At 43.1% G+C, this 21,228-nt stretch overlaps 1 protein-coding gene across 4 annotated transcripts in view; it reads right to left on the bottom strand.

Annotated features, from left to right (window-relative positions):
• The window catches only part of Atxn7 (ataxin 7), a 117,639-nt gene that overhangs the window by 7,243 nt on the left and 89,168 nt on the right, over positions 1-21,228 (bottom strand). For all 4 annotated transcript variants that reach the window (XM_029541452.1, XM_029541453.1, XM_021203490.2 and 1 more), the window contains 6 exons: positions 11,836-12,085; positions 9,911-10,167; positions 9,104-9,186; positions 3,790-4,037; positions 3,440-3,638; positions 3,044-3,165 (listed from right to left, as the gene is read on the bottom strand). In XM_029541452.1, the coding sequence (XP_029397312.1) occupies positions 3,044-3,165; positions 3,440-3,638; positions 3,790-4,037; positions 9,104-9,186; positions 9,911-10,167; positions 11,836-12,085 (1,159 nt within the window). The remainder of the gene's footprint in view (positions 1-3,043; positions 3,166-3,439; positions 3,639-3,789; positions 4,038-9,103; positions 9,187-9,910; positions 10,168-11,835; positions 12,086-21,228) is intronic.

Here is a 21,228-nt window from a genome sequence, read left to right as displayed (position 1 = left end):
TGGGAAGAGAGGCCCCTAGGTCGTACAAACTTGATATGACCCAGCACAAGGGAAGGCCTGGGTCAAGTAGTGGAAATGGGTGGGTAGGGGAGCAGGGGCGGGGGGTATAGGGAACTTTCGGAATAGGATTTGTAATGTAAATAAAGAAAATAATAATAATAAATAAAAAAACAGATCTTAAAAAAAAAAGAAGAGTAGGCTGCTAACTGTATGCAGTTCCGACTATGGCCACTAGGTGGCTCGTGGGACTCAAGAGTAGGTTGCTTACTGGATGCAGTAACTGAAGATGGCTCCAGAGGTTGAGATTTAAAAACCTGACTGTCTGAAATCCTGGGGGGAAATTCTTCCTCCACAGGCTGCATCTGAACCTCTTGAAACGATATAACTGCTTTTTCTTTTTAAAGGCTCTAAAAAGCTAAGTAAAGATATTCAAGAAAATAACAGAGTACTCTCTGTGGAGACGGGGACTGACCTTCTGAACTGGAAAAAATGCCTTTGAGTGACAGCCCAGGCCATTCCCAGATCAGTACAGGGCTAGGGTGCGCAGAAGTCACAAGAGCTTGAGATGGCGTTTGACTCACGGCAATGCTCCAGAAAAAGCGTTGGTCAAACTCCACAATTGTGCAGAGTACCCAGGAGCCACAGGGAAGGTGTTCCCCTGTCTCTACTGACACCCTTTACTGGATGGAATAAGCAACTAACGGTGAAGGGACAAGAATGCTGCTTTAAATAGGGCAGTTCCTGTCTGGGTGAGAGGTGCTAAGCTCACCTAGTATATGAAGGTCTGTGGGGACAAGCTGCCTAGAAATCAACTTGCAGCACTCCTGTCTGGGAGAGCTGTGTGCCAATCCATATGCCTATCTGCCTCAAGACTGTTGTATTTGCTCGTCACTGAAACACACATGTTCCCGTTGCTGCACTGAGTTTTTTAAAAACAGGCCATGGAGGTAGAGATGTATGTAACTCCGTTGACAGAGCATACATAAAGCTGGGGGTTTGACCCACAGCACCACATAAAACCAGCCATGTGAGCCTGCAATCCCAGCACCCAGGAGATAGATACTGGGAAAGCGTAAAATCAAGGTCATTTGTGGTTTCATGCCAAGATGGGGGCTTAAACAAATAAACCAGAGAGTTCATGTTAATGAACAGGAGGGATGAATAAGGAGGTGGTCATCCTTGGACACACCCTGCCAGAGCAGGCGGCTGAATCAACCCCAGAAACCTGCTTTTTCAGACATCTGTTCATGGCATCTGTCCACACAAACCACTAGGAACCAAAACCATCTCTGCTCCCCACTGACTGTGGATTGCTTATCAGAGCAGAACGGGTCCCAGTGCAGGACGCAGCACTGTTCCCACACCAAGGGGAAAGCAGAGACATGCTGCTGCCCTGAGTCCTGCTTGCCCAGTGCACAGACCCAGGTCCTATCAACAGTCATGGGAATAAAGCTTCTTCACTAGACAGCAAGGCACCAACCATTTGTATTCGACTAGCAGGAAGCTAAGCCATAAAAGCAAACGGCCTCACTACCGCCCATTCTACAGGTACCAGGCAACAGTGGTTCTTGGATGGACAGGGGAGGACTTGAGAGTCCCCTGGAATCAATTATCTCACTGAACACAAGCTTTCCCAAAAATATTCTTTTAAAAGATATTCCTGAGTGAAAGAGCTTTAGAAATGCTCTTCCAGCTGGGCATGGTGGCGCATGCCTTTAATCCCAGCACTCAGGAGGCAGAGGCAGGTGGATTTCTGGGTTCCAGGCCAGCCTGGTCTAGTGAGTTCCAGGACAGCCAGGGGTACACAGAGAAACCCTGTCTCGAAAAACCAAAAAACAAACAAACAAACAAACAAACAAAAAACCAAACCAAAACAAATAAACAAACAAAAAACGCTCTTCCGTATACAAAAATACCTCCTGCTTTGACAGTTGCAAAATGTGTTTGAGAAGTGTTGTATAAAAATGAGCTTACTTGAAATGATGAATTCAAGTTTTGTGGCCAAGGATCCCTTCTTTTTCTTAGGATACACTATACAAGGTGTTTCAAAGGTGGGGTGATATAGCTACACGATAGAATACTTAGCTGTTCTGCCCAAGACCCTGCATTCCATCCCAGCACACCAAAAACCAAAACCTCCAAGGTGGGAAGTTCCAAGTCCAAGCTCCCAACTCTTCTCCTTAAAATGTGACCATGCTACTGCGACTGAACCCAAGAGTGCCAGCACCCCCTGGGACTTGTCACACACTCACTCTCTCTCTCAGTCATCATCTTTTCTGACTAGGCACACACTGGTTTCTCCTCCTGAACTCAATTCTGCTCACTCCCTAGTGACAGCTCTTCCAGACTCATTCAGCTCAGAAAAGCTTTCCGTGAATCAAACAGCCTGCTGTCTGTCCATCTCAGCTCTCTTTGGAAACAGACCGCTAACCTGTTGTGTGACTAAAAACTGACAAGGAGAAAAGGGTAATTATAGTCAAGTACCAAAGACTTGTGGGAATAGTAGTCTCTAGCATGTAGCTAGCTCCCAGAAAGCATCAGTGACGACTGGCTTTTTTATTCCAGTATCTCTCGTCTTTCAGATTTTTATTTCCCTACATGCCTAACAATATGATGAGGTCCGTACATGTGGAGTCCTTTCAACTAAACTCCTGTACCCAGAATAAGATGCAGTTACTGAAAGGGTAAATGAATGTATTAAAGAGTAGTACTTGGGCTGGAGAGATGGCTCAGCAGTTAAGAGTACTGACTGCTCTTCCTGAGGTCCTGAGTTCAATTCCCGGCAACCACATGGTGGCTCACAACCATCTGTAATGGGTTCTGGTGTGTCTAAAGACAGCTATAATTGTACCAATATACATAAAATAAATAAATCTTTAAAAAAAAAAAAGAGTAGGTACTTTTTTTTTATACTTATTAGCCAATGGCCATTTCCCATGTAGATAAGCATGTCATATTCTTAAAAACACACCTTGAGGCAATCAAGAAAATACATTATTAGGGCAGGTCAGCTCATGTCCATGCCACCCACCAAGACACTTACTTCCATAGCTGTGCATTCAAATGCTTCTCTACCATGAGGTTGAGGGCACAGCGAAGCCGGTTCCATCTGGAGTCAAACACATAGTAACCTCTTCCAATCTGGCGGCTCCCAAATGTGCAAAACTGAAAAAGAACACAGAGTACATGCATGTCAGCTCTGCTGCCAGCACAGAGGGCCAGATTCTTTCATGTTCAAGAAAGGAACAAAACACCAGAGAAAAGGCGGGGCCAAATGCCTCAAGGGCCAGAAGCTGCATATCATGACAACAGCAGAAGAAAAAGTATGTGAGGTGCAGAGGTGCTACATGCACAGCCACAGCCAGGTCTCTGCACCACCCATGTGAGAGGTTCAATGGGGAGGCCACTGCAGGGGGATGCAGGGGGATGCACAGCTCACCGATGCTGGCTGAGGGTGACGACCTGAATAGTGACAGTCCAGTTTCTCAACAGACTCTTCTCTGTCATCGCCTTCACCCTCCTCACTGGATAACCGAGAAGCGGGCTCAGTGGCAGGCAAGGGCGGGTGTGGAGACTCTTGGCATGGAGGAAGGTCAATGGGGGTACTTCCTCCTTGCTGAGCTGGGCAGCCTGGAGGCCTGAGTGAGTGAACAATGCAGCAGAGCTCAGGACAAACAGCACAACCTCCTCCTCAGCAGCTTTAACACATCACACACGTCGCACGCATCGCACACGTCGCACACATTGCACATGTCGCACACATCGCACAGGGTTGGAGGCCTGGCTTACCTCGGAAGACTAGGGGTGTGAGGTTTCGGTTTACTAGCTAAGAAAGGCTTTGATTCTGCAGGGAGGTGTGGCTCCTGTGGCGTCCGAGGAGGGGTGGGATGCGGGTCCCTGAGTGGATGTGGCGGCTGCTGAGAGTCTGCATGGCGAATCAGCTCCTTTTCCCTGGCTTTGTTTTTGTGCTCGGCTAATAACACATCAAATCGTTTTCTTCTACCCTGAACAGCTCTCCGCTGGGTTAAGGAATGTGTCTACAAAGACCAACACACACAAGCAAAACCAAGCAGTTTCACTGTAAGTTTAAGATGCTGTATATCCCCAAACATCTCCCCATTAAAAAAGCAACATAGAGCTTTGCAAAGATGCGATATGTCCACTTTACTAAACAGAAATCTTGTCTCTGGATTCACATACTCTAGTTGTAGGTCAGGGCAAAGAAATGAGTTTCAAACAGAGCAACTTACTCATTCAGGCTCTTATAAATTTCATTTAAAAATAAGATGATTTAAAATTGTGATTATTAACTTAAAACACATATTGGTAAAGTATTCTTTTAGTAACTGAGAACAAAAATGAAACATAACTGCTTTCCTCTATTCTAATGAAATAGGTATAAAGAGAGATGGGAGCTCAGAGTATTGTAGAGACAGTCTTGGGGAGCCAAGAAAAACTTGAGAAAAAGAGCTCAAGGCAGAAAGAAAAAAGAACCATAGACAAGAAGAGACCAGAAACATACAGCTACATCCAGCTCTGGTTGTCTAGTCGGTCTCATTTCTGAAATAGGAAATGGGCGCACAGACAATGTGGTAATTCTGGTATAAGGCAACTCTTTCTTGATCATCCTATCTTACAAGAAAACATCTATATGTCAAGTATATTTGATAATCACTGACATTTTTAAATATTAATTTTACATTAAATTCATGTCCATGCACGTGTGTCTATATATGAGTATTTGCATGTGAATGCAATGCTTTGAAGAATTCAGAAAGTTTGGAATCAAGTTACAGAAAGCTGAAAGCCACTCAAGGCAGGCAGGTGCTGGGAGTTCACTACAGTCTTCTGGAAGGAATGGCAGTGCAACCCAGTAACCCCAGGAGCCTTTAAAAGCTCATACCCAAAGCCCACTGCTATTCCCACAGTAGACAAAGAGTGATCAGAAGTAAGTCCATCTCACTGCCTATCAAGTCTAACCACAGTAAAGTCATTCTCCACGGTCCGGTCCCTCTCCGCAGTAGACTGTTAATACTGCTGCCCTTGGGGCTGTACAAAAGCCAACAGACAGATGGCAATCTCAGAAACAGATGACTCCATTAACTCCACGAGCCCCATGGCCTTTCGAGTACAGTGAATTATCTAAACATTTCCATCTTTCTTTAAGGGTACAGAATTCCAAGCTTGGTTCTTTCTGTGTATGTATTCATGACTCCTTGCATTCCTTTTAACAAACGTAGTGACATAAGGCTCTACACAGCATGGTAGCAACAAATCCAAGCTGCATACAGGGGAATTATGCCTCTAGCTTTCACAGGCCCTCAGATGACTGACTGCAGATGAAGTCTGCTGGGATCTAGTCTGGCACACATTAAGTTACTTCACAATTTCTCTCAATTTCTGGTAATATATAATATATTTATAAGAAGGCAATTTATATGAAAATAAAGAACTTTATTCTAGTCATTATTGTGCCAGAATCCTAGAAGAATATTTAACATTTAGTAAAGCTTAAACCAAAAAGCGTATAAAGACCTTTGCTGCAGAGGTGATTCAGACATTAAGCGGCATTGGTTGCTCTTCCAGAGCACCCTGGCTCCACTCCCAGCACTCACATAGTACCTCGCAACCATCTGAAACTCCAGTCCCATGAGATTTGACACCTTCTTATAGATACCATGGGTGTGTTGTACACACATAAATCCAAACAAAATACCCAGACACTTAAAGGATTTTAAAAGGCATACAAAAACAATGGCCCACCAATGTAGAAAGAATGAATGTACAAAAATACTGGTAGTATCTGTCTCCCTAGGGGGATGTACAAACGTCTCCTACTATTTGGACATCCTTTGTTGCTTAGCATAGTAAAGCCAAATGTAGAAGTAGACGATGATTCTGTAGCAGCTGGGTCTAAAGAGTAAACAGGATTTCCATGGAGCTCTGAAGCATATTCCAGATAGAAAGGTGGTGACCGCCTTCCACCCATGGCAAACACAACTCTACCGAGGTTGCTTTAGCACCAAGAAGGATGACGGTGTACGTTGGCTATGAGGAGCCTCACATGCTCTATGGCCCCTGCTTGCTGCCCTCTGCTACTTGAGTATATTCACTTCCTGCTTTCCCCTCTTTCTGTTCAAGCTGCCTGGGCATCTTATTTCCTCTGACCCCCTCACTGCCAAAATAAATCAGAATCTATGTTTCTATGGCTGTGAGGCCTTCCAGCCTTCATACAATAGGCCTTTATAAGTCAAGTCTTTTGCTGTCCGTAAACCATCAGTAGTAATATGTTATACAGTAGTTATACTTATGAGTAACCAAATCTTTGTTTTCTGTATCAGACTATAAGGTCCATGAGGCTAGAAAACATGTGTTGATTGTATTAAACTCTGTATCTTGTGGTACTTCAAATAAGGCCTGTGCTTAGAGTTTTAAGGACAAATTCCCCTGCATAGAGTCACATTAGTCTGGCATCAACTTGTAGGCACGGAGGTAGAGTCTTCAGGCAAGCTGTGTCCTATATAACTTGCAGTACTGGGCCAAAACAAGAATGAGGACATACAGCCAGTGGGCGGCAGTAAAGGTGCCCGTCAAAGTACAGGTCTGTGGAGGTGGAGTATGCCTAGCTCAGGGAGTGGCACTGTTTGGAGGTGTGGCCTTGTTGGAGTAGGGGTGTCACTGTGGGGCTTTGAGACCCTAGTCCTAGCTGCCTGGAAGACAGTCTTCTCCTAGCAGCCTTCAGATGAAGATGTAGAACTCTCAGCTCCTCCTGCACCATGCCTACCTAGAGGCTGCCATGCTCTGATCTTGATGATAATGGACTGAACCTCTGAACCTGTAAGCCAGCCCCAATTAAATGTTGTCCTTTATAAGAGCTGCCTTAATCATGGTGTCTGTTCACAGCAGTAAAACCCTAACTAAGACAAGGCCTAACTGGAGGTTGCATTTTCTACCAGTCTCCTGCTGAACTGAAGACAACAGGGGCTAAACACACAATGAATGTTGTAACAATAATCTTAGCACCATGCTAACAATAGCAATGGCATCCTTAATACAGAACAACAGACACTCTCTGAGAAAGGAAGATGGCATATAACTATACAAAAGCAGGTCACCTAGCAAGGAAGGCACAGAGAGAATAGAATGAAACTATGGATTCTGTACTCCATATTCTCAGGTAATCTGGGTAGTTATGAAAATAAATGAAATTGAGGCCTTGCAGGGATTTTAGCACTCCCGTGTCCATCAAGGTGATATTTACAAAGATATGGAAATGAGCTAACAACCCAATACCAGATGAGTGGATGAAGGAAATGTGGTACATGTTTGCAATGAGATATTATTCAGCCTTTCAACAGAATGAAATACTGAATTTGTTCCTATGTAAGCTGAAAGAAACCAGCCACAGAAATACAGCTACTTCATGATTCCTTGACATGTGCAATATAAAACATTCAAACTCACAAAGCTCAAGAGTAGAACAGTAGTTATGTAGGTCGTGGAGAGAGCAGGGAAGTAACACTGACAGACAGAGAACTTCAGTTAAGAAGACGAGTTGAGTTCCAGATGTGTGCTGAACAGCAGAGTGCCAACAGACAACAGCACTATATATTTCTACACTTGGGAATACTAGGAAAAGGCCAGGTGCTCTAACCACAGTGCAAATATAAAGGAAAGGAAGAATCCGCCTCACCATCTGCTTCACGGCTCACTTTAAAGCAAATCTTACGTAACCCGAGTTACAAACAGCCATGACAGCAAGAGGGGCAGACATGAGGTAAATGTGGAATGTAGGTAAGGAACACTTTCCTAAGTGTGTTTAATCACAGCTCACACTCTGACAGACCCAACAGCAATACACAACTCTATTACTCAAATAGTACTCCACGGAAAACAAGAACAGTTGTTTCTGAGGCATGAGCTTTTCTGACAGATCTGAGCGTGGCTTTGGACTCAGGTCCACAGTATCCATCAACCCAAGAATATCCACGCTATATATTCCTAATGAGAAAACAGCTTATGATTTTTTTTGAAAATTTAGACATTTAAAGGTTGAACACTGCCTGAACTTCTGACCGTCCTGTTGATGGGAATGGTAGCCACAGGCCAGCAATCCCGATACTCATGATGGTGTCTTGAGCCCGGCAACCCAAGAGCAACCTGAGCAGGAAAACCACACTTCAAAGTCCCGCTGCTGCAAAAAGCCATCCACAGTAATTAAAGCCGAGATCTAAGTCACAGGGAGCTTGGTGGAGAAGGACATCAGGTCTGATGACTCAGTTTGATATTCAGAAGTCAGATGCTGGCAATGTAGTGGTTTGAATAGGTTTGGCTCCATAGACTCTACGTGTTTGCTTGGCCCATGAGAAGTGCACCATTAGGAGGCGTGGCCTTGTTGGAGGAAGTGCATCACTGTGGGGGTGAGCTTTGAGGTCCTATGCTCAAGCCCCTCCTGGGTGCCATTGGAAGACCATTTCCTTCTGCCTGTCTTTGCATCAAAATGTAGAACTCTCAGCTCCTTCCCTAACAACATGTCTGCCTAGATACTGCCATGCTTCCCGTTATGATGATAATGAAGTAAGACTGTAACCCAGCCCCAGTTAAATGTTTCCTTCATAAGACTTGCCATGGTCATGGTGCCTCTTCACAGCAAAGAAACCCTAATGAAGAAAGTGGCTAACTTCTATGTTCTCCTCTGACCTCACATGAACTAAACACACCCAGAAGAGAAGGAGAAAGAAAAAATAAAGAAACAAGCAAAAAACACCTAAAAATGGTATTGGAAAACTAACTACCAGACTCCTGCAAGATGTCCTTGTCCCTCAATGTTGTGCTGTGGTGCTCAGACACAAAGGCATGCACAACAAAATAAATTCACTAAAAAATAAAAGCAAAGCCTCGCTCACAAGTACAAGTTATGCTAACTCACATCATGTTTTGTAAAATTCAGTTTTTTCATCACAAACAGGTTATTTAATTTACACAACCCAGGGAGCCAGAAAGCACTGGCTCCATAATGGGTCAGACAGATATGTGAATGGAATGGTACTGCCAACAACCCTGTACACAACAGCCTTCACCTCTGCCTTCAGAAGGCACCTACCTTGCAAGTCAAAGACCTGGTGCAGGGCTTCTTGGTATCCAGATCAATGACCCCACAGTGGATGTCAGGATCAAACTCTCTTTCTGTCAGAAGCATACAAGCATTATTGCAGTGGATGTATTGTACTTTTTAAATAAGAGGAATCTCAGGATATGCAAATTATAGCCGTAATACAATATGCCATCTCATACTGCAGATGAGGTGTGAGCACTGCAGTAAACATTGTCCTCACTGGAAAGAACTCAGACAACTACAACAATATTTGCTTATGTATTGTGTCTAAGGGTATCTATATTCAGAAAAATCATGAGGAACAAATTTCCATACAGAAGGTGAGTATACATACAAGCAAGTGTGCTCTTTAAAACCACGAGTAAAGACAGATCCACCATGAAGGAACCTCTTCCCATGGCTCAAGTCAACTAGCTTTAAGTTAGTCATCAATGGGAGGAGAGGCCCTTGGTCCTGCGAAGGTTCTATGCCCCAGTATAGGGGAATGCCAGGACCAGGAAGCTGGAGAGGGTGGGCTGGTGAGCAGGGGGAAGGAGGAGAGGATAGGGGATATTTGGAGGGGAAACTAGGAAAGGGGACATTTGAAATGTAAATAAAGAAAGTAACTAATAAAGAAAAAAAAGGAAAAATAAAAAAGAAAAAAAAGAAAAAGAAAAAAAAAGAAAAAAAACAAAAAAGAAGAAAAAAAGAAAATCAAACAAACAAACAAAAAAAGAAAGTAACTAATAAAAACTAAACAATCTATACACCCAACTTTCTATACACAGAAACTTTAAGAGACAGCTGTGATGTTACCTGATAACCTCTTATTTAAAAACTTCCTGCTATTAGAACTGTCTTCAGATTTCTTTTCCAGAGTAGGCATTGCAGGAAGCCCTTTGCCATTCAGAATCTGTCCGGGTGAAGGCAAGGTTGGCTTTGGTATGGAGGGACAGTTAAGGGCAGGCTTGGCTGCAGAGCTCATAGCAGGACAGGCTGGCCCCACTGTGGATTTCAGTAGTGTGCCATCCATCTTTGGGAGCATCTTTTCCACCTTCACAGAGGGCGTCATGCTGTTGCAGGAAAGTGGGAATGCATTAAATGAGAACCCTGTTACTCCAGAGAGATAGGAGCAGAGCCTCAATCTACCTGAGCATGCACAGGCTCTGAGAAGGCCCTCTAAATTTTGTTTGAACCATTAAGAAAAGCTCGTAGAGTTTAATCCCTTTGGACAAAAAACCCAGTGTATAAAACTGACCTCTTTTATCCTTTTGGAAACCTGCCCCCATGGACCTACGGGAAACTCAGACCCCACAGTCAATGCAGTTTCTACAATTTTCAAAGCATGAAGAGTTCTAGAAGGACCAAGATGATGCCACAGAATCCCAGGAGAATTCCTCACAAGAGCCATCATGTTAATGAAAGAAATTATTAAACCAGGAGAGTATGAGTCATGGAAGCCCTCTGAGAACTTAATGCAGAAACCTAACGCAGCACTGAATGTCCCCTGAAGCCACTCTGCTGCTGCCAACAAGTAAGCCTTGAGTCAGTATATCCTGTGTCACTATTTGGGCTCTCCAATCCCTCAACACAGGCTTCTGTGACACCAGCATCAGACAGAGACAACTGGCAACCGGTTGGTGATCAGGAAGACCCATGCCACTAACAAAGCCACTTCTCTTATGATCTTACTGACACTGTTATTTTGCCTAGTAGAAGTGATGTCAGCAAAACCCTAAGGCTTCACTTAGTCCCCGCTGAGCCTACACTTGACAATGGATGCTTGGATAAGTGCTTGCAAACTCTAGTGCAGTCCGTACTCTAATAGCTGTTAAGCTGCCAAGTGACTTCAACACTGCCCTGCCATTTCTGTGGCTTTCAGACAGCTAGCTAGAGAAGTGAAAGTTCTAAGCGACCAGAACAGACTGTGGTGAAGAGCTGTTCCTGGAACAGCCTTACAACAGCCCAGTCACTGCAAACCCCTCTCACCTCACCCAGCTGGCAAGGCCCTTGTGCAGTAGCAGGTACCCAACTGTTTTCTGAGATAACCAGGGTTATGAGACACTAGAGATAAAATGGACGGCATACTCCCCCCCCCCCCAAAGGGAAGCAGGCCAAGGAAACACTACTTGCCATCAGGCTGCGAGACACCATGACAAAGCAAGATACACTTCAACCACAGTATACTGCTGTTCTTCCACTTGACCTCAAAAAAGCTCCTAGCTCCAGACCCACTTTAGAAGCTAATCAAAGAAACCATGGAAATGAGACTCCTTCTAGACTTCCCCCCTCACTGCTGTGACTTAAACCCTGATGCCTCAGACTCATGGAGAACTAGTGCCTCACTTCCACCAGGAAGACAATAGAATTAGGATTCAAACCCAGACCTCTATGACTTGACCTCATAAAGCATCCACACATACACCTCCTTTACCCATGTGAAAAAGGGGATAACAATACATACTCACAGGGATGTTGTGGCCAATACATGACATCGCAGACAAATATAGCTCGTTTTCAATAACTCACACAGAAAAAGATCAATAAATATTACTAGCCTTATTAATAGTGATAACTTAAATAGGTTCCAACCTGAGGTAGGGACAGGAAAAGTGCTACCAGTGTTCTTGGACCCCTCAAGTGAACTCTCCACTGACTTGGGCAGCCTGGATGCTCCCACACAGGACTGTCTCATCCTGACAACTAAGGGAAGCCTTACAAAGCCACATGGCCATACTTACACTCGTCCATGGGGGACTTTAATCTGTTGCACGGGATGCATGGGCTTCATGTTTCCCCTGAGCTGAAGTTTCTCTCTGGGCAATCTGAGTAACTTGGAGCTTGAGGATGTGCAAAGGACCCCTCCACTGGGGGGCCGGCTGCTTCCGCCAGCACCACCGCCTTTGCTTTTGGACAGAGAAGGGAAGAGGGAAAATACTGAAGGGTGAGGAACAGCCAAGGAAGGCTTGCTAGATGAGCTATGTCTTCTTTCTGAAACAGAAAACAAAGACAAAAAAAGAACATGTTTCAGGCAATCCTTGAATGGAAAGCTGAGACTGTTCCCTGCAACTAACCAACACATTTCTGTTAAAACACATGGCTAAGTAAAGCATGCTCTAAATCCAGCAGATTTCTTGTTTGTTTGTTTGCTTTGTTGTGTTTTTTGACACACAGTTCCTCTGTGTGGTCTTGGCTGTCCTAGATCTTGCTCTACAGCTAAGACTGGCCTCGAACTAACACAGATCCCCTGCTTCTGTCACCTGGGTACTGGGATTAAAGGTGTGTACCACTACCACCTGAAGAAAGCTCTTATGTAAGCCTAAAAGACTACTTAGTTACAGTATCTAGCAACTGGTCTTTCTGATTCCAGTGTCTATCAACATAAGGAGGTTTACCATATAAATCCATTCAGAAATTAAACAAGCATTAAACATGAGTAAAATGTCCTGTTGTTTTAGATGGAACAATTCACTCCGAGAAAATGATCTACTCATTTGCAGTTCTGCTAGTTGGCACTGCCTGGCATGCCTTCATTCTTTCTAGCACAATCCCTCTCTGATTCTCAGAATAAAAATGTTTAAGAAACAGACCCACTGGCCAGATTGTGACACCAAGGAAGAACATTTCTAGGACCATTTTAGCATTCCCTAAGAACCTGCTAAACTTTTCAGGTCATTTCAAACCCCTCCTACCTTTTAAAAAAATAATCTCAGTTCACTACAGATGGCATAATTCTGCTTCACACTACTAAGAAGCCAAAGGCTAAAGACCACAAAGAGGTAGATCTGTTGATTTTCCTTCTTTTGAAACCAGGAAATAATGTATGGGTAAGTACAGACTACAAAGCGGGTAACTGAGAACAAGGTCTGAGAGCAGATGAAAACAAACATAATTCAAGAACTGCTGAAAACACCACCGTAAGAAATGAGTTAGTCATCTGATCATGCTGTTTGAGGACATAGCAGCCCTGAACTCAGAATTTAAAATCACACTTTGCTTTAAGGCTTTATAAGATTTGCAAACCATCATTATCACACTATGGAAAACCATATGGACACTTAAAACATTAATCATGTTAGAGTCAACAACTAGAAGCACCATTGAAATAGCTAATTTCCAAATCTTCTTTTTATTGTTGAGAAACTCTCAGTGACTCTGGAACCTTACTCTGAAAGGGCCAGTACTTCAGAGACAGGTTCCCACCACAGCAAATGATGCTACGGACAAAAAAAAAAAAAAAAAAAAAAAAAAAAAAAAAAAAAAAAAAAAAAAAAAAAATCAAAACTCTCCCAACCAATACCAGGCAGGCAACAATCGAATTAAGAGCCAAATAGAGAGCCACCTGAAAGTGCTTCCTTACCCTGAACCCCATCATATAAAACTGTGTGCCAGGAATGTGTCCTGAAGTAATTTCAGTTTAATATTTTCTTCTATTTGGTACCTCGATTGTTTTGTTCAAAACTCAGTTTTTCTGCTTGGCCTCCATACTCAGTAGACTGAGGAAGTTTGAAAGACAGTCTGTACTAATAATGACTAGACCAGTCCTAATGCCCCACCCCACCACCACATGCAGACAGTCACAGACACAAAGACGCATATATACACACACACACACACAAAGCACATAAGTTAAAAATAAGAAAATCCAGTTGTATGATGTTTGAGGTCCTGGTGTCAGCTCCTAGCACTATAAAACTATTTGATTAATTTTTTAAAAAGTCAAAGAGGCCGGTCAAAATTTAGCTCGTCTCTTGTTATTCTAAAATGCCTTGAACACGTGCCCAAGTGTTTCAGCACTCTTCAGTAACAATTGGAAAGCTATGTCATAATTTTGCCTGCTGCCCAAGATAGGCAAGATTTCCAGGAGCCCTGTCTATTATCGACAAAACAGGTCTTCAGTTAACATTATTAAGATTGGTATAGTTCTTCCTCTGATAAGTTTTTCCAAATGACAGTAGCGCAGGGGTTCTTAACCTTGGCTACACTGAAATGACTCAAAGAGCTGTCAAAGGTCTAATGAGGCCAAGCATGGTGATGTGTAAGCTGTAAGCCCAGACTTGGGAGAGGTGAAGGAGGCCTCAGCTGTATCACATTCAAAACCTGGTGAGACTGAATACAATGGCAAGCCAGAAGATCTGAGGATTAACTCCCCCAAAACAACACAGTGCTGTTGTGCCAATTTAGTGTGATTTCCATTTTTTTCTTTGTGATAATTACTGGGAATAGAAAGTTCTCAAAAACTGGCCACTTGGAATGAAGATCTATGAATGAGAGATTTCTAAATCAAGAAATGTGCAGTCCACAATATAAAAATACAAGAAGTATGGGGCTGGTGAGATGGCTCAGCAGGTAAGAGCACCCGACTGCTCTTCCAAAGGTCCAGAGTTCAAATCCCAGCAACCACATGGTGGCTCACAACCATCCTTAACAAGATCTGACTCCCTCTTCTGGAATGTCTGAAGACAGCTACTGTACTTACATATAATAAATAAATAAATCTTTAAAAAAAAATACACACACAAAAAAAATACAAGAAGTATAAGCAAGTTAACAAAACTCCCCTAAAGGACTGTTACCAATCAATACTGAACTTAAAAATATATTGAAATGGGCACAATGTTAGAAGATGTCACAGTGTACTGGGAACATGACCTTTCAGAGGATACAGCAAATGAATGATATACGGAAATAACTCCACGACCCAGGCCAGAATATCCTCAACAAGCAAGAAAATGTCAGCAAAATGAATGAGCAAAATAGCAATATCAGAGAAGAAAAGGTAATTAGGTTACTGTAATTCAAAGAAAAAGATAGGAATGCTAAAAATAAAAAATACAGGGGAAAACTTCATCCCAGAAGAAAAGAACACCAGAAATGATTGGCAAATTGCTACATTTATAAACATGAACTAGGACGATCACACACGGAAAACATCTGGGATATAAACAAGAGATCACCCCTAAATAAGCATCCATGGTTCAGAAAGAACTACAATAGAAACTAAAGACACAGAGCTCTATTAAATGAAATTAGGTGATTTCCCACACCTAGTGAAAGACACTGATTTCCAAACACATAGTATTTAGAGCCTAAACAGACATGTTCTTAGAATACACCCTCCCATGAGATACTGTGATCAAGATGTTAAAACTACAATGAAACACACAACAAAAGAACCAACAGTACCAATGGGAAAGACCAACAAAGTCAATACACCAAACAACAGCCCAGCTCTTGTCAGCAACTCCCCAGGTCAGGAGAGTAGGGAGCAGTAGGTGTTTTTATTTACCTGTGTATGTGCATGCCATGTGTGTGCAGATGCCTGCAGAGCAGTAGGCAGCTGTAAGCTACCCAACCTGGGAAGTGGAATGACACTTGGCCTCTGAAAGAGCAACAACAGCACCTACCCATTGAGCCATTTCTCCTGCCCCTAACAGCATGTTTCAAAATTTGAGAACAATGCTCTCAATCAAATTGGCTCTCCAAACAAAACTATGTGAGGGAAACAAACTGGAATTTCAAGTCAAAGCCACTCAGGAGTACCCAGTCAACACTGCAGCAATAACTGAAACCAGCACTGTACATGCAAAGGACAAGAAAGGAGAGGAGAAACTAACTTGTACTGGAGGAATCCGTAGGTACAGTGGCAAGGAGGCGTGGTATTTAACACATGGGATGGGCTTCACTGGGATTCTTGAAATTTGTACATAAGTAAGAATGATCCCAGAGAGCAATCGTATGCAGAAAGCAATGTTGGAGGCACCTGATACCTGATGACGTCCATGCTCACTACAGAGCTACAGAAGAACAAAGCTCACATGGCAGTGCCTCAGGCGCATGACCAATGAGACAGAATAAAGGACACATAAATACGACCACAGCCACCTAATCAAACTCCACAGACATGTGTAAAACAAACAAAACCAGGGCGCAGTTCACCTCTCACAAAAATCAAGTCAAATGAATGCCCTTGATTTAAGACTTTAAACTCTGAAACTGCTAAAGAAAGTATAGCAAAAGTACTGCAAGTACTTTCTGACAGGGATTTCAAAAGGAAGGAAAGATCAAAAATAACTGATGATGAGACTATGAAAAATGTAAATACTTCTTTTTAAAGATTTATTTATTTATTATATGTAAGTACACTGTAGCTGTCTTTAGACACTCCAGAAGAGGGCGTCAGATCTCATTACAGATGGTTGTGAGCCACCATGTGGTGGCTGGGATTTGAACTCAGGACCCCTGGAAGATCAGTCAGTGCTCTTAACCACTGAGCCATCTCTCCAGCCCACATAAATACTTCTTACAACACTGGGACAATCAGCAACTTGGAAAGACTGTCGAAAGAATGGGAGGAAACACCTGCCAATCATACATCAAAGAAGATTAACATCTAGAACTTATAAAGAACTCCAAAACTTAAATATCAATATAATTGACTGACTGGTAGATAAACAATGGAATCCAAGAACTGCACAGATAGTTCTCCAATCAAGAAGCAGACTAATAGACAAATTTTGGAAATGTTGCTCGACATCACTGGCCATCAAGGAAATGCATCTATGCTTTTATTTTTGTAATTTATTAAGCTTTAATTTTACCCCAGTCAGAAAGAAAACAAGGGAGATGTAGCTCAATGCCTAGCATGCACTCAACTCCAATGTTCCATCCTAGGACCTCATGGCGTGGGTATAGGGGAGCTCCTGTAATCCTAGCACTGGAGAGGAAGATCAAGGCCAGCCCAGGATACAGGAGATCTGAACACAAAACAAGCAAATAAAATAAAAAAATAGGAAATGCTGACAACTACATGAGAGGAAAGAACTCATCATGTTGAGAGTGTAAAATGTGAGTCTATCAAAGTCAGGAGGTTTCTCAAATCACTGAAAAAAATTCCCACTGACTCCGCCATAACCATGTCTAGGTGTGCATGTATGCATGAAGGGTTCTAAGTCGGCATTCCAGAGAGACTTGTAATCCATGTTTACACTTTACCTCTGCACAATAGCCAAGGCATAAAGCTGGGATAGCTGTCCATTGACTAACATTACTCAACCAGAAACACGAAAATTGTGATATTTGTAGGAAATGGAGCATTTTCCTCTCATTTGTAGAACGTAGATGTGAAACACACACACACACACACACACACACACACACACACACATACAAGGGGAGGGAGGGAGAGAAGGAGGGAGGGAGAGCTCTGAGGGAGGAAGAAGTCTGCAGGAATGAGGAGAAAGAAATAAGAAAGGGCAATGAAATGTCTCATGTATTTCGGGGAAGAAGAGCCAACAGGATGGATGTCATGAGGTGTATGGGGAGAGATGGAGGCAGCAAGGGGGCAGGGTGGGGGAAGACACAGGCCTAGAGTGCAAGTACACATGCCACAAACCCCAAGTATAATGTATCAACTTCTTTGCATGCCTCTGCTTCTCTCTGAGATTATGACGGACCTGGTTTGAGGCATCTGAGGCAGGCCCAGAGCACCCAGACTCCTGTGAGCGTCCTTTACCATGTGAGGCTCTGTGCAGCCTAGTTTTCAAGCCTGCGCTGCCCGTGCTAGACTAGGCTAAGACTTCAACGACCATTTACCATGACGAAGTGTACTGGCTGGTTTTGTGTCAACTTGACACAGCTGGAGTTATCACAGAGAAAGGAGCTTTNGTTGGGGAAATGCCTCCATGAGATCCAGCTGCAGCGCATTTTCTCAAGTGATCAAGGGGTAGAGGCCCCTTGTGGGTGGTGCCATCTCTGGGCTGGTAGTCTTGGGTTCTATAGGAGAACAGGCTGAGCAAGCCAGGGGAGACAAGCCAGTAAAGAACATCCCTCCATGGCCTCTGCATCAGCTCCTGCTTTCTGACCTGCTTGAGATCCAGTCCTGACTTCTTTCAGTGATGATCAGCAATGTGGACATGTAAGCTGAATAAACTCTTTCCTCCCCAACTTGCTTGTTGGTCATGATGTTTGTGCAGGAATAAAAACCCTGACTAAGGCACTAAGTAAGTTAAAATCTGCACAGGCTGAAAACAGGGTTTGAGATAGGGCTCTCTACTCCTCAGTGTTTTCCAAACTTCTATTAAATGCAACTTGCATCCTTCTTACCAAAAGCCACATAAACTACTGGTGTTTTTCTTTTAATTTTAGATTAATTGTACGTATAAGTGTTCTGCGAACGTGTGTGTGTGCGTGCGGGTGTGCGTGTGCGCACGCGCGCGCGTGTGGAGGCCGAGGAGCTGTTGGAACTGGAGTTATGACCCTGGGTCTGTCTTCTGCAGGAGTAACCAACGTGCTCCTTAACCCCAAATCACCTCTTAAGCCCATTTTATTGTTGTTATTTTGTTTTTAAATCAACATTTGAATGGAAGTTACTTATTTTCAAATTTGTCACTCTCCCTTCCTCCTTAGTTCGACACGTTTGTGCAGAGTACCCCTGGTGTCTCAGGACCATCGATGTAAGTGTCTGGGCACTTAGCCCTCATAATCTCTATCACTTAACCAACAGTAGTGCCCATCTGCTGGAGACAACCTTTCCCGCTCCTATCATTTCCAAATGGGCTGTGAGGTCCAGTAGCATGACTCTCAGCTGACAGCTATTTCCAAGTCAAAACATCACTGAAGTAATAGTGACATTAAAATGACTGTCTATGGCAATCCACATGTGCTAGTTTGCTTTCTGATGCTGGAATAAAACGACCAAAAGCAATGTGGAGAGGAAATAGAAGAGTTTATTTGGTTTATAAGTTACAGACTATTATCAAAGAATCCTATGCAAGAATTCAAGATAGGAAACGGGAGGCAGGAACTAACAGTGAGACCACTGAGGAACACTGATACTTATGATCTCGCTTCTCTTGGTTTGCTAAGTTGACTTTTCTCAAGTCCGGCTTTATCTGCCCAGAATTAACACCGCTCATAGTGAGCTGAGCTGGGCCCTCCTACATTAGCCAATCAAGATAATGCCTCCAGACATGCCCACAGGCTAATCAAAAGGAAGCCAATTCCCTTGAGGCTCCTTCTTTCCAAATATTGCAGTTCAAAAGAGAAAGAGAAACTTCTCCCCATCTAGGGAGTCGGAACACATAGTCTGGTTGGTCCTGCTCGCTGGGGGAGTTTTAGAAGGTGTGTCCTTGCTTGAGGTAGCAGCAAGTCACTGAGCTGGGGTGTGTACTTTGAGAGCCTAAGGCCTTGCCTTTCTTCCATTTTGCCTCTTTGCTTATTGGTGCCTGCAGTCACTACATGAGCTCTCAGTTTGCTGCCCCAGGCGCCATGCCTCGCCACCCTCCTGGACTCTTAGCCCTATGGACCCAATCATATGCCAAAATGAGCTCTTTTCTGTTTGTTTTTCAAAACAGGATTTCTTTCTGAAGCTGTCCTAAAACTTGCTCTATAGACCAGGCTGGCCTCCAACTCAGAGATCAGCCTGGCTCTGCCTCCTGAGTGCTGGGATTAAAGGCATGTGCCACTATCATTTAGCTCAAAATAAGATTTTTTAGATTGCCTTTGTGTTTTATCATAGCAACAGAATAAAGTAATACACCAGGTCTGAGGTCGCTCAGCTTGACAGCTGAAGCTAATGACAGCACCACACAAAGCAGCTCCCACACCTGTTTGATCAACACTATAGGAGTAATAAGGGGTTTGTGGTATAGGAAGGAAAATGCAACTACAATTGTGTAATTTTTTTTATATATTGGGTATCTGAGTATTCTCATAGCAATTGTATTATAGTTCAGGTCACCATCTATATTAGTCAGGGTTCTCTAGAGTCACAGAACTTGCAGATAGTCTCTATATAGTAAAGGAATTTATTCATGACTTACAGTCTGCAGTCCAAATCCCAACAATGGTTCAGTAGTAGTTGTGAATGGAAGTCCAAGGGTCTAGCAGTTGCTTAGTCCCACACCGCAAGAAGGCGAAAGAGCAAGAGCCAGACTCCCTTCTTCCAATGTCCTTATATGGTCCCCAGCAGAAGGTGTAGCCCAGATTAAAGGTGTGTGCCACCACACCTTTAATCCCAGATGANCTTGGACTCGGAGATCTCCCTGTCTTAATCTTCTGGATTCAATCACCACTGTGTCTCAAGATCTCCATACCAAGATCCAGATCAGAAACTTCTATCTCCCAGTCTCCAGATTAGGTTCACTGGTGAGCCTTCCAATTCTGGATTGTAGTTCATTTCAAATATAGTCAGGCTGACAACCAGGAATAGCCACTACACCATCTTAAGTTAGGTCGGCTTACTTTGGGGCTTTGCTGCTGCTGCTGTTTAATATTTATGATGGTGCAACAGTGATGCCCACTCAGGAAAGCAGTATTTGAGTTTCAGTGTACACTGTTTCTAAACTAAAATGCTCAGGTTAGGTATATTTAATGTATTTTTGACTTATAGTTTCATCTTTTCACTTTTAAAACTAAGATTGTTAACTAGCACGTGCAATGTACTTTCTCTCTTAAGATCAAATGATTAGGTAAAATGAGCCATCCACTTAGATAAAATCATTTCTACCACACTGTTCATTCTGAGAGTGCAACATTTCTCCCAAAGCCACTAATATACTGTAGAATAACTTATACCATAACAAATTTTGTATTTGCTTGTATGTGATATATATGGGATGACGAGTTTTTGGACAGAGGTATCAGAAAACAACACCCCCTCCAAAACAAAACAAAACTAAACAACACTACTGCCATTGTTCCTGGCTGCCTATGAGAACTCAAGACCCATTACAGAGACACTGTAACTACAGGACATGGAAAGATCGCTTCCATCCTGAAGAGGAAGAGGAAGCTTCGCAGCTTTAGAAATCGCTATGGAGGCTTCTGGGGTAAACCTCTCATCAATAATCTTAACCAGCTATGAATTCTGTCAGCTACAGCTGTGACGAACACAGTAATGTATAGGGGATGAACAACTACTTTCCTAATGGACAGAAGGAAATTCATACCTGGTCCTGTAAATATGGAGAAAAACTCACAGGTAGGGAACTGTATTAGACAGGGTTCTCTATAGTCACAGAATTTATGGAATAAATATCTATTTCTCTGTCTTCTACCTATCTATCTATCTATCTCCCTCTCCCCTCTCTCTCCCCTCCCCTCTCCCCCTCTCTCTATATAGATAGATAGAT

The sequence above is a fragment of the Mus pahari genome, chromosome 8, assembly GCF_900095145.1.
Source record: "Mus pahari chromosome 8, PAHARI_EIJ_v1.1, whole genome shotgun sequence".
Classification (NCBI taxonomy): domain Eukaryota; kingdom Metazoa; phylum Chordata; class Mammalia; order Rodentia; family Muridae; genus Mus; species Mus pahari.
This window is presented reverse-complemented; position numbering and strand designations above follow the sequence as displayed.